The sequence below is a fragment of the Peromyscus californicus genome, unplaced genomic scaffold (assembly GCF_007827085.1).
Source record: "Peromyscus californicus insignis strain IS unplaced genomic scaffold, ASM782708v3 Scaffold_20__1_contigs__length_68692818, whole genome shotgun sequence".
Taxonomy (NCBI): Eukaryota; Metazoa; Chordata; class Mammalia; order Rodentia; family Cricetidae; genus Peromyscus; species Peromyscus californicus.
Window position 1 is genome coordinate 8,590,092 of NW_026294503.1, and position 14,630 is coordinate 8,604,721.

The 14,630-nt window shown below is 38.7% G+C and overlaps 1 protein-coding gene across 2 annotated transcripts in view; it reads left to right on the top strand.

The window, feature by feature from the left end:
* Positions 1 to 14,630, top strand: part of Zfpm2 (zinc finger protein, FOG family member 2) — a 445,304-nt gene that overhangs the window by 423,013 nt on the left and 7,661 nt on the right. For both annotated transcript variants that reach the window (XM_052747726.1, XM_052747725.1), the window contains one exon: positions 13,665 to 13,871. In XM_052747726.1, the coding sequence (XP_052603686.1) occupies positions 13,665 to 13,871 (207 nt within the window). The remainder of the gene's footprint in view (positions 1 to 13,664; positions 13,872 to 14,630) is intronic.

Genomic DNA, 14,630 nt, shown 5'->3' on the forward strand with positions numbered 1-14,630 from the left:
CCTGGCCTCAGACACCTGGTTCTCATGACTTCCAAAAAACATTAGTCCACAATCTTTCCAGAAAATTCTGAACACTTTTCAGTTCATAGGGCAAAACTTTCAGCCCATATACTTCAACAGTGACCAGAACGTGACCCAAATCATACTGTTTACTGTTTCTGAAAGCCAGCTCCAGGTGCTTCTTAGAAGGAAAATGAAATTATCTCCATAGGAGACACTTCCTAAAAGGAAAAATAAATATAAATAAATAAATAAATAAAGTGGAGAGAATTAATTGAAGAGAGAAAAGACCTAGCAAGGATCCAGGATAAATAAATAAATAAAAAATAAGCACAGTGAAGAGAATTAATCGAAGAGAGAAAAGACCTAGCAAAGATCCAGGATAAATAAATAAATAAAAAATAAGCACAGTGAAGAGAATTAATCGAAGAGAGAAAAGACCTAGCAAGGATCCATCACAAGCACCAGCCCAGGGTTCCCTCTGAGAGAACAGGCATTAGCAAGCCCAGGGCTTGCCATAGCTTGGCTTCAAGTTCCCCTCACAGAAAATGTGACTACAGTGCTTCTGACGGTGTCGCACAGCTATTCCCTTTGAAATGAGGAGGATGGTCATGTCTCTTTGTTTCTGAGCTCGACGCCAACCAGTATTTCTTGAGGAGTTTATGCTCAGTAATAAAGCCTCTGGTATTTGAAATGACAGATCACCTCCTCTGTGGAGTGAGTTCGCTCTGCACACGGGTGCTCCTTGAAGATGCTACAGTGTAGCACGTTTATAAAAGGGCCCCACCAGCCAGCATGGACCAGGTGTTTTTGCTACGCATCCAGACTTAGTTCATGACCTGAGGTGTTCGGAGAGTTTCCTCGGAAGGATTCATTGGATCATTGATAAGCTGGCTAAGGGTTGATCTGTATTTACTTCTTTTGCTCTCAAGCTTAACAAAGCGAGTTGGTGGGCCCGGTCAAAACAAAAATATTCCCCTAAACGACCATAGGCAGTGGTTCCTAAAATGATCTTTCTTGTGTGTATTCTTCGTTTGTTTGTGTCACTTCCTGGTATGTGAGGAACGTTTCACTCAGTTAATAGAGAAGCGACTACCAGTCACGAGCTAGGTTTCATAGCCAAAAATAGTATTCCAAATCCTCTAAAATACTGACCTAGTACAGAAAGGCCTGTATAGACAGGGTCCAGTGGATGTATTTTAACTCATATGTAACGTATACGTAAGACAATAATATTCTTAGTGTCAGAGTACATCTGAGTGTCCCACTGTATGTATCTCCATGTTTCCTGGTCTATTTCTATTTTTTTTTTTCCAATTAAGATCCTAAAGTCATCAGAATGGCATTAGCTGAATTTCAACTGACCAACTGGGTTAGAACAATTTTTAATTTTAAGGTTGGATTGACGTTAACCTAAGATTACTTAGAAAAAAAAAACATTTATGAGAAAACCAGAATATAGTTTTTGCCTGACTTTAACATTTAGCACTCAGTATCCAGTTACTAATTTTCCAGTTCTTAAGCAATGAAATGTGCCATTAACTGCCGAGGAAAGGCTACCCCCAGAAGAGTTGAAGAATGAAAGCCTCCCTATAATAAATTATAAACTGTTTGAATATAAATGGCATAAAAAGTGTGCTTTTATTTTCTGTAAAGTGGAAGAAGGATAAACACGGTATTTGGCATGTGGTTCAGTCATTTGATCATCTCCCTTGACCAGAAAAAAGAAATTTAATAAATCTATCCATTGGCTCAAATAGCACAAGCACGTCCAGAGTTGCAGATCAAGTCTGATTTCCCTCCAGTAACCCTCCAGGGAATTTCTGGGTGTCCTATAAAACGATCTCAGGCATGCCAGCCTGGGGAAGTTGAATGCCCTCAAATGCCCCACGTTCCCAATAACAAATGAAAAATGGTAAAGATTGTTTTAAAACAGGAAAGACCTTTTGCAAAATGCATTTTGATTTATTGCTGTGTGTTGTGCAGATCTTTATCAATTATTCTTATTCTCTTTTATTCAAAAACTACTGTAAACTATGAGTTGGCATGTTACTGAATACAGAAAAAAAGGCATTAATCAACTCTAAATAAACAAGTGCACAGATCTTCCTCACAACTATGAAGTAGTTAATACATTTTTAAACAATTTTATGATCGAAAGGAGGGCTAAGAGAGTAACGCTTAATTATCTGCACTCCTCTGTGCTGGGCTCCCTTTTGACTGTCTTAATGAAGCAGCTGGCTCATTGTTTCTCTTTAATTCCTCCATTGTTTTAAGAATATGTCACAGCTCTTTATTCTTTTATCAGGTGCTGTGCAGGAGGACCCACACAATGCCTCGTAGTCCTACTGTATTTGCCGATGCACAAAGAAACCTCCAAAGCGGTTTTCAAAGAAGGGGCACCCATAATTTATAAGTTCCCTTCCCGGCAGTACTCCACTGTCAAGAATTTCAAGAGCATTGGATTTGAATTCATTATAAAATTTGTATTAAGTAGCATGTCTATGTATAGATCTATGTCCCATGTTCGTGTCTAAACCCTGAGCTGGAGGCAGTAGCCCACAACATGCCACGCTGAAATGGGAAGTAATTTTGCTTTTAGGGAATCATTCCAACCAATTGCTTTCCACTTTTGAAGAAATATTTGATTTCATAAAAGAGGCATCAATCCTGGTTTTCTAATAATTTTGTAAAAATAAAAGAAGCTAATGACCCAATAAGTAAGACAAGTAAGGGTTTCCCTTCTCAGGAAAGCTGTGTGTGTGTGTGTGTGTGTGTGTGTGTGTGTGTGTGTGTGTGTGTGTGTGTGTGTCTTCCCTACATAAGACGACCTTCACTCATTCATAGAGGTGTGCTCTAACCCACACCTGCCATCTTGTTGCATTGTGTGGCAAAGGCAGACATTTTAGATGATTGCAGAAATTTCAGTCTACCCCTTAAGGAACCAGAATGCAGGTTAGGACACAGAATAACTATTTTATGTTCTTTAGCTGTTTAATAATTTGTTTCAGTCAGACATAGCTACATTTTCCTCCAAGTTTCTGCGAAAGTCACAGATGTCAAAATGCACACAAAGGTCTGATTCACAGGAGAACTCTTCACATAGGAAGACTTTCTGTTTTCAGCCTTGTCAAATGCCTGTATCTGAGGCTGTTTTAATGGTCCCCCAGTGTTCCCAGTTTAAAGAAAAGAAGTAAGACTTGATGACTTAATGCTTTGGAATAAAAGTTACTAACTAACTTCAGCTTTAAAAATAATTTCAAGAAAAGCCATTGCCATAAATCCTTATTCTAAATCACCTATTTATTTTCTTTTGTATTGTTAGGTAAGGATGGTTGTTTTTTAGCTTAAAAAAAAGTTTTTGTTGGATTCTTATCTCTTTGCTTGAGGCTCCTTATCCTACTGTATAGTGAGGCAGAGTAGTGAAAAATCTAAATGTTATTTAATTGGTTCAATTTTCTACATATTTTCATGCTAAGCGCAGGTCAGTATCTTGATGAGCCCACTGGTTGTGCCAGATGTTTACAGCTTCCCATTGCTCGCGTTTTCTCATTTTTACAAAGCAAGCACGTCTATCAATCACACAGATAAATTAGAAAGAAACATGTATAGACATAACACATGGAAAAGATTTTTCAGCGTGCTATGTAATTATTAACCTGATTTTTACCATTGTAAGAAGCTGTGAATTGCAGATAGCATGGATGAAGTTAAATGCTTTTATTCTGGATATATTTTGCTTATACAGAACTCTATAGGTATGGTCGAACAATATAATTGAAGCTTTGTCAGCTCTGTATCCTAGCAACAGATAATACTGTTAGGTTACTGAATTGCTCCTGGTTGACAAGTAGGGAGTATTTTTGTGTTTATCGTGTTTGCTAATGATGGGATCCTTTCCAAAAGTCCTGTCTTAATCTTAATTAGAGTTTATCAGCAAAGGTCTGCATGGCATTGTGCAGACGCTCATTTCCTAATAAAATGTGCAAGTGAAAAATTTGGCAGAATGGGGAGATATTTGAGGCTACTGCTTCTAGCAAGGGGAGCATGAAATTTCTAAAATGTGATCAGGTCTGAACTGTGACTTTATTCTTTATTACTAAATCTTGTAGGATACTTCACTGCAGTTTTGACACCAATTATGAGGAGGGGAAAATGTACAAGCTTCTGCTAGGCACCATATCTGTTTGTACAAGAACCTTGATCATAAACATTACTGAAAAGCCCAAGAACAGGGTTTTCCAGGAATGTCAAGGTCTTGGTAGTTGTTGCTTCCTACAGAACCTTGAATGCATTTGTCCTTTGCTATGAAGGGAACAGGACTGGAGTTTGAAGACCTGGGTGAGTGATTCTGTTTGAAGTAAAGAAAGACAGACATTGAGGAATCCTAAAATAACCTTTGCATTTGGTGGAGCCCTGGAAGGCAGCAGATCATTGTTATTAGATAAAAAAAATCATGTCTGTGAACTGGAAATGTGATTTTTCTATTTTCTCTGGTTGTATGCTACAATCTTTCCACAGATGGGTTGTGTGCATCACTATCAGTAATTCTTATTAGCAAGCTACACACCTTCAAACTAATATAAAAACAAGCATTTCAAAAAGCAAGAACAACTCACAGATTGACTGAGTTTCTGGAGACTTAAACAAATCCAAGAGTGCTAAGACTTTTCCTCCTTTATTGACCCTGTCTTACTGGCTCACTGAGTATTCCCATACTCTTTACATATTAAAAGCAAAGGGAACACTCAAAGCAACTTTCAGTTGTTAGTTCCTAAGTTCCAAAATGGATCTTCTCCACCAAATTGTCTAAATACTTTGAACAGTCGGTTCAGGATGAAGAGAAGTTATCTTTCATAGACACTCTATACTGTACAAGTTGCCTAAAGTTCACTCTGTGCCCATCGTACTTAATTCTACTGGTATGATAAGCATTCTGGGGGTGTTCTTAAAAACACAGAAGCTCAAACTTCACTCCCAGAGCCTTTGATTTGATCCATGAGAGACAGCCTTGAAATCAGCATAGAGTCAAAGTTCTCTACAGGATCTACAGCATAGTCAGGATGGCTGGCCAGCACTTTTGGGGCATGTGGAATCTTGAGACCCCTTTACACATCTGTTTCAATTTGCAACCTAATCAGCAACCTGGTAAAATGTTACTTTAACATAACCACTAATAACTGCTTCATATGAATGAGTTAGTGTGTGAAGTGCTTAAAATTGTACCTTATACTTAGTATATTCCAATGGGTCAAGATTTTAAGGACTTACCTTAGAATTCGGGGTCACCTCCACACCACAAGTTGTGTAGATTTATTTTCCAGACTGTAGCTCCTCTTTTCCCAGCTCTGTACAATCTCTCTGTCATCTTCCTAACACTATTTTATAAAGTGAACAACTGTATTTCTGCTTCAGAGAACACACAGATGGCACTGTGACTTGGAATACCTGATGTTTTATGTGCAATGTGAGTCAAAAATCCAAGGGGTAAAATCCATTATCCCAAAGCTTTCCCTTCACCCAATTCTCCTCTTAGCAGGGTGACATTCAAACCTCATGGTGTCACAGTTAAATGGGAATCAATTATAGTCAACTCATTAATTTTCTTCTGAAAAATCACTGAGATGCATGCAAAGCCCTTAGTACACCACAGATCCATACCATAGTGACAGCTGAATGAGTGCAACAATTACTACCCTTAGCATGGTATCCACAAGAGGATCTTGAGAGTTTAAAGGATATCTCTAGTTTGTATCTGCCATTTTTTGTGCCAGTGTAAAGAAATTTCCAAGATTAAACATTAACTATCAAGTTGAGATTGAAAGTAGGCTTTCTCACCCACCAATTTCTCTTCCCAACTCTGTTTGACATTGAGAACAAATAAATTTTCAGTAATTTCTCATACCCACTGTGCTTCATTGTTGGCCAAGAATTCATGGAATAAGGGCATCCTTTCCTGAACAATGTTGAAGAGAAAATAGTAAACATTTTATCAACTGAGCAAATATTGCGTTGTCATACATATACTTGGTACGTTAATGTAAGTCTTTTTGTGTCCATATGAATATGTCATTAGTGCAAACTATTATATTGAAAATTTGCTTGGTTTAAATCTGAGGGAACCAAATGTACTTCTTTCTATAAAAGCCCAAGAACATCCATTAAGATTTCTAAACTCTTACCTGTGTAGAGATTTAACGGGGCTGTTCTTCAGCACTGGTAACATGCAGAAACCTGAAGCCACAAAGTAAGTAATAAATAACTAGCAATTTTCAGTGGACAAAAGAATCTAAAATGTATGCCAATGAGAAGAGAATGCTTGTCCAGTAGTCTTTCGCTCTGGTGCATTGAGGACTTTGGTTGCTTGACTTCCCAGGAGGAGTTCCTTAAAGTAATTTTGTGGGATTCTGTGGCTGGGATGTTATTGGCTCTACCTCAGCCCCAAGATTGAGTCAGAGGCTTCAGCCCTCTGATGGTGGTATTGAATATCTGAGATTTTTAAGACAGAGGCACAGTGACAGGGCAGTGTGTCAACTGGAGTGTATCTTCAAAGAATTAGGAGGCCCTGGTCTCTCTCTGACTTCCTGTTTGGAAATGCAAACACATCTTCTTACTTGTATTTTAATATTTGTTCCAGGACCTTGCCAAGAGCCTGGCTCTCATGTTTAGACTTCCAACACTATCGGTAGAATATATTTCCTTTTCTTTGTAAGTAGCCTGCCTCAGGTATTTCATTAAAGAAACAACAGATTTACATATTTGAAAGTGGGGAAAAAGAGAAAGTTTTACTTTCGTAATTATTTTTCTATGTTTTCTTTCATAGAAAGACCCTTATAAAGGTCATGTGAATAATTCTAACTAAGGCAAGAAATACGAATGCTCTGTGCTCTTACGAGATCTATTTTAGTGAAGACTTAAGACTATCATTTTGTACAGTGTTTTAAACTGTGGTAGAATATACATGACACAGTTTGCTCTCTTGACCATTTTAGGTGGCATGCACATGGTTATACAGCCATCCATCTCTAGAAATTTTTATTCTGCAAAACTGAATCTCCATTCCTTCTAAGCACTAATTTTCATTCCCTGCTTTCCTCTTATCATTATAATCTTGTTTTCCTCTTATTGGTAAAATCAGACAATATTTCTTTCTGGGGACTGACTTTTTTCAGTTAGCACATTGTCCTCAAAGTTCATCACACTGTAGAATAAATTTCACTTATTTTTAAGTCAAGAATATTCCATGGTCCATTGTGACACATTTTCCTTATCCATTCATCTGTTGATGGGTACTTAGTTGACTTCATGTTTGAGCTGTTGTGACAATGTTATTATGCTATGAGGTATGTATTCATGTATATTCAAATGCCTCTTCAAGATCATACCTTCAGCTCTTTGAGGAATATCTTTTGGGAATAAGTGCAATTATAAATCTTAGGTATTATATTTTCAATTTTTAAGAATCCCTATCTTGTTTAATTTTATATTACTTCCAGCTCTACAAGTGTCTCTACATCCTAACCAGTGCTTGCTGTTTTCTATTGTTTTAAATAATAGTTCTGCTCCTGTTCTAGAACCAAAGGTAGTACTTTGCATTTACACTGAACACAAGGTTAAATGTTCAAAGGACTTAACACTATCTTAAGCATCTAATTTGCTTCAGGGCGAATGCAACAACTGCATTGCATGCAGATGCAGACCTGAATTGGCAGCATATGCTAAGTCTAAAACAATTAAGTGGGAAACTGCTCCTCCTGCCTCCTCCAGCCGTAGCTGATTGCTGGAGACTACTTCAAGTTCTAATTGGTCAAGACACAGCCCACAGGTCCATGTAGCTTCCGTCTTCTTTGTAGAAATGAGTTAGCTGCTTTCTTGAACCACAGATGCCGTTGCTCACCGTTTCCACTGCTTTGCCTGTTCTGACGATCTTTCTTTTCTCTTGGACTTGGCATAGCAGTGAGAAATGAGAATAACGGTTCCAGGTAGACCAAATCAGCCAAGAGTGGTTGACAGGGACTTAACCACTCCCCTCTGCTCAGTCTCTAAGCATTTCCGGGTTCACTGTTCGGTCCTTTGTAATCTCCACTCTCTCAGGGCTACCTCACCAATGCAAAGAGCATCCACAGTCACTTAGAATGTGCTAATGGCTTCTCATACCTCATTTGTTTCTTGTATTTTTGAGACACCTCAGTAGCTCTAACTGGCCTGAAAATCACTGTGTAGACCAGAATCATCTGGAACTCATCAAGATCCACCTGCCTCTGCTTCCTAAGTGCTGGCATGAGCTATCATCTGGTCTTCAGATGTCTTCAATATAAAACATCTTTATATTTTTTTCAAAGTCACAGCTGCCCCCTACATCTATTCACCTAGAGGCTTTTCCAGGATCTGAAATTTTGCCTTTTCAAAATATAGTTTATTATGTGCACACATATAAGTACTCTCTCCCTCTCCCTCTCCCCCTCTCTTTCTATCTCTGTGTCTCTGTCTCTGTCTGTCTGTCTCTCTCTCTTCCCCTCCCCCCTCTTGTTCTCTCTTTCCCCACCCCTCTGGTCCACAATGGGACTATGGAGTTAGGAAGACCAAAGTCAGCCGGATGGTGGTGGCGCACGCCTTTAATCCCAGCACTCGGGAGGCAGAGCCAGGCGGATCTCTGTGAGTTCGAGGCCAGCCTGGGCTACCAAGTGAGTTCCAAGAAAAGGCGCAAAGCTACACAGAGAAACCCTGTCTCGAAAAACCAAAAAAAAAAAGAAGCATAAGGAAGACCAAAGTCAAAGACATGGTTGTGCCAATGACCACACACACATCTCTTGGAAGTTAACCTTGCTAAGTGTCAGTTTTCTCCACCCTAGGAGGGAACTGTCACCTCATAGAGTAATTGGTAGATTTAAAGCAAATGAAGTACACCAACTACTTTTCATCTCCAGCCCCAAAATGCTTGTGACCTGTACTGATCTGGTGTTGTCGCCGTTGCTGTATGTACATAATTATAAGACTAGATGTAACTAATCCAGCTTCCTGTCAGGGTAGGGCCATAACCTACCCTGACACCATTTGTGTTCCAAGGCCATTAGCCTTGGTGTCATCTCAAGGCTTCCTTTCTTTCTCTTCTAAGGACATCCCTCCAGCCCTGTCTCTTCTGTGTCTCTTCAATGGGACTCTTTTCTTCCTCGTAATTTATATTTATAACTACTGAATTAGTGCAATAATCTCTAAACAGCTGTATGTAGCATATCCTGCCTTTAAATTTTTCTCTGGATTACATAGAAGGAAAAATATCTGTTAATAACGTATTTATTCATTAATATAAATGTGTATCTCTCCCCAGCACGAAGCAGGTATAATTGAATTCACTTTATACTTAAAGCTTTTATGAGGAACTCTGATAAATGCTATAACGCTCACCATGGCCAACGTCAAGCTAGCAGAAGGATATCAACCAACGCAAAATTCCTGAAAATGTAGTTTTCTGTTCTTCATCCAGACATGCTGGTTCCAGGCCACAAGTGCCCTAGCCCACACCTTTTCCCTCAGACTCCCAACTCAAGGCTTGTTCCAAAGTCAGGGCCTTCCATCATTCTGTACTTGCTCCCATGCTCATTCCATGTCCACTGATGATGAGCCTGCCTGTCCCTGCCCACACACACACTTGATATTTCACGTCTGCTTATATCAGATCCAGGAAAATATTGTGTTGGGTGACTTGCCTAATTCCCTCAAGAAGGGTCGGCACCCGTAATGTGATACACATTTTGATTAATTTGTTGGCATATATGTATTCTGATTGTGCCGCTGTGCATAATGGTGCACAGCCCAGCCTGACACATAGCAGAGACTTCACCACACTGAATAAGTGATGAATGAATGAATGAATTAATTAATTAATTAATTAAAGAATTTAATCCTAACCAACTTTCTTTTCAAATCTACACGGTATGTGTTCGGTCTGATTCAGGTTTCCAAATAATGCACTCTGAGTCAACTACAAAATGGAAACAAGTAATAGCAATGATAAAATACGAAACAACACAGATACATCTGAAAATGCAGAAGTGTACAACTATCAAGTTGCTTCATCTTTGCTGTCTGGGGGACCAGCCTCCAGCAGCCCAGGGATCAAAGGGAATCCACAGAGTTGGCATACTGTGACCTTTTGATCTGAGGAGGTTAAGGAAAAAAGACACACACTCATTCAATGGTCTCCTTCAGACCTTTTCTTTATTCTTATGTATTCTGATTCTGTATTCTGTATTCTCTTTTCTTATCTCTGTCCAGAAATGTTTCTTCTGTCTCTCTTTTTTCCTTTCAACTCTCTTAATGTTTTCCTCCTAATTCTTTCATTCTTGCTATTTCCTTCTATCTTTATTCTACCTTATTCTCCTTCTTCTGTATTTTTCCACTAATAGCTTATCCACCCCAACAAAATCTTTTAGGCAATATAGAAATCACAATGTGGTTACATTCTGGTTTTCGAGTGGATGGTTACAATGAATACAAGTAAAAAAAAAATAGCATGTTTTCCATTTCTCTTAATATGATTAAATATTTTACATATTATAGGTAAAAAATAGATTATCCCAAGAACCCACATGCATTTGTACCCAAGCAACTTGTTATAGATTAACAGTTTAGGCAAACAAGGTATTCTTTTACAGGCAGGCTGTGTTTTGCAGTTACAAAGGAAGGATCAATCACTTTATTACCTTGAAAGGTAATCTTATAAGGAATCTTAAAGGAATCACAAACCTAAACTTTCACATATGAAAGACAATCACTCAGCTCTATTTTAAATCTTTAGGGTGCATACCCACTCATCAATAGTTTTCTATATCAGGAGATTGAGGGGAAAATTTGGTACAAGGAATTAATCATCACCTTTGGTCATCAATCAATCCTAGCAAGAAAGCACTTCAGCTAATAATAATCAGGCTACTTTGTTCTTGTTCCCTGACCTTAAAGAGTTCCTCACTCAACTATGTGCCTTTCTAAAACTTTAGATTGTCTTCTTGGGTTTTTCACCTCAAACTTATTTAACAAAACATCTTAGTCTAACTTTTAAGTTATTTTCAAAGCTTTGTTTCAGGTTTGATGCACCCTGAAACCTATGAACACATATCCCAACATTAAGATTAGAAGAATTTAAACTAGCTGGGCTACTGGAACTCAACTGCTTTTCTTAATCATTAACCTAAGCCACAGTCGATATGCTCCTCAATAGAAATTCTTGTCTTCTAGCTGTGTGACACATCCTTGTTTTATTTTTTATCATCAAAACTCTATTTAAACTAACATTATCATTAATTAGACAGTACAGCTTAAGAAGAAATCGTCTTCATAGTAATCCACAGGTAGAAATGCCAGGTAGAATGGGATATTTCCAAGAGATTATCATACTGCATTAAGGGCAGTGGGGATCCCCCAACACCCATTGACACCATGCCAGATATCAGAGGAAGACAGCAGGCAAACATGTAAAGGCACAGCAAAAGCAAAAGACACTCTGGGGTCTGTGGTCTCGGGGCCTTTTCTAGCCCAGATTTACCCATCAGGGTCTTGTTCCCTGGTGGACCGACCCCCTGAAGTCAATTGCCATTAGCTGTCCCTCTGACACGGCCACCAGCACTTAGTAATGTAAATAATCATATTTTTGTTGGGTATTTTGCACCGAATATTTTTCATTTTTACTTTATTGATTGGATATTTTGGCGAAACACTGTGCACAGGTATGCTGTCATCTTACTGTGTTGTTACTGCAGTGACCATGATTAGCTGTTGGTAGATGCATTCTCCTCGGAACTGAAACCAAACCTGCCTTTCCTTTTGTGAAAGGTAACCAGAGCTGGATTAACCAAGAATGTGAACTCCGCACTTGAAATCTAGTGGCTCTGTGACCATGCTGTGAAATAAACCCAAACTGCATTGCTGGCTTTTCCATTTCCACCCTTATTCCACTGACTGGCTTAATAAACCGTGCTTCGGAGGAGAGATAAGACACAGTGATTAGCTTGTCTACCACCATAAGCAGTAAGATGTGTGTACATCAGAAAGGGCAGAGCATCTAAATGCAGGGGTTCCCAGAGCAAGAATGGCCCCAGGGGAAATAGCACCTCACGGACTTCTAACTCCCGCTCATTCTTTAATGATGTAATTTTAGCTTCTGAGATTTAGGGGAAAATTTTTTTTTCAACAACAAAATAAATCTGTTTTATTTCAACTACCATAAACCTGTATGCTTTGAGAAATATTAGCATCAAAATGTGGTTGGGATGGGTACATGTTGCCCTGTGGTGTTTTAATTTAAAACTGGTCATAAATTTGCGAACTATAATCTTTCTTCTCTTCTTTCACAGACACGTACCCTCCTGGGCTGTGTTCTGTTTGCTTACTTTAAATCTTGGTTAATTGCCAGCGATGTTTCTAAAGTATCATCTTCAGTCTTCGGTTTGGCCGCCATGTCATATACTGTTCTTATCTCCACGAGATTTGTACAAGTTGTTTAAAAACCATGATCTCTGAGGCTGGAAAAAATGAAGTGCACTTGAAATGACAGTTATGCTGAAAGATAAGCAGAGCAATACGACTTATCAAAATGGGTACAATTTTTCTTAGTTAATGAGTACAATATACAGCGTTCCAGTACATACAGAATGGGGGGTGCTTTAAAAAATATCAAGTACACCACATTATTGCAGACATAACTGTGTGGGATATGTATCTAGGCCTGAGAGTAGAGATAACAAAATATAAGTGCTTTGCCTGTCTAAACATGTTAAATAAATGAGCGTTCGCTATCACATTCCAATACATTAGAAGATGTACTTGCATAGTTAATTTTTCTTTTTAATGCACCGCACGTGATCATTTGAAACGCAGACCCAGAGTATATCTCAGTGTTTGAAGACTAGGCTCCTTTCATTTAAACAAATCTTTATTGAAATAAGCCTTTTTGAAAAGAATCTTTGGTGTATCCTCTTTTGCGGGAAGTTCAATCAGGGTAAATGGAGATTTAAAAAAAAGGGACATCGCAGGGTATTGTGTAAGATCATCCATCAAAGTAAAAAGTACATAGATGGTAGTATACATAGGGAGGGTCAGATTCCCTGTAATTGCGCTTTAACACTCTCGATTTTATAAACTCTTGTTTGCTTGTTTTGCAATTTGGTATATCTGTGCTCACAGTGTATAAGAACTGAGAAAGTGGAAAGACTGAGGGATGGTGGGAGAGGAAGAGGGAGGCAGGAAGAGGGAGATAAACAGATGCTTCTTCCATTAGTTAATGAAATAGTAACTTCCAAAGCTTGTCTGGAGCAAACTTTTGCAATCACATCCTTCCCATGCAGGTTTTCAGGCACTCTACCAACGTACTACCAGGTTAATGATTCAGGCAGAAGCCTGGAAGGCAGACCATTGACAGAACTCCACAGATTCTGTCTATATTTTCCCTAGTTTTCTCCTACTATTAGTTACCAAAAATTTTGCTTAATGCCAGGAGAACATTTGTCCACAGAGCCTGGCTGAGACACACAGCTCCAGTCTGATCAAGCTCCTCTCCCAGTAAATTCATGGGAACAACCTGAGAAGATGCCTTGACGTCAGTCTAGTACACAGCCAGCTCATGCTGTCCATGTCAACTCTTTCTCCTCTTGTTCCTCTCTTCTTAACAGGGGGTCAGCTTTGGTGCACCACTACGAAGGCCATCTCAGAGGGTGAAGAGCTAATTGCCTTTGTGGTGGATTTTGACTCAAGGCTACAAGCTGCCAGTCAGATGACTCTCACAGAAGGGATGTACCCGGCCCGCCTGCTGGACTCAATTCAGCTGCTTCCTCAGCAAGCTGCCATGGCATCTATTTTGCCTACAGCTATTGTCAATAGTAAGTGCTGAGTGCTATAGCCCAGCTCTGTGGGGGTGTTGGGTATTTATGGGAGAAAAAAAATGCCTACTGACAAGCGGCTGGGAACAGACATTTTCTTCAGTGTGTGTGTGTGTGTGTGTGTGTGTGTGTGTGTGTGTGTGTGTGTGTGTGTGTGTGGTGTTTGCTTAGTATGGGAATGCAGGACAAAAATCGTACACATCCAATTATGTCAGATTGTATTCCTAAATGTCACCCACACTAAAAACTGTCATTCTTTACTTGTTGGATAATATTCAACTGCACTTAGCAAGGACAACCCAGTGGTTTTCATTGATGATTCTCTAGTATCAAAAGTTGTCAAAGACCATGGAATTTAAAAACTTGGAAAAAAAAAGAATATAAATATAAAAATCAAATTTTATTATATATACTAATGATATAGAATGTATAGCCTTATGTTGATGTGAAGCTCTGACATACAATTATTATTGTTCTATTTGAAAGTAACGAGATTAATTATTAGCCTCAAATAAATGAATACAAGTACACAGAGCTTTTGTTTTTATTCTCATAGTATGGATGAAGGTCTGGTAGCCTGGGCAAAACCAAATATTTGTTGATTACAAGGGAAAGAAAGAAAAAAAATATAAGCTTTTAATACTTCACAGAGAACTTTAAAATATACTGTCACAATTCTACCTGGGTAGTCCTGCTACTAAGATGAATACTAAACTAGTTTGAATACCTTGAACACACAAAGTGGTACTTCATATGGTA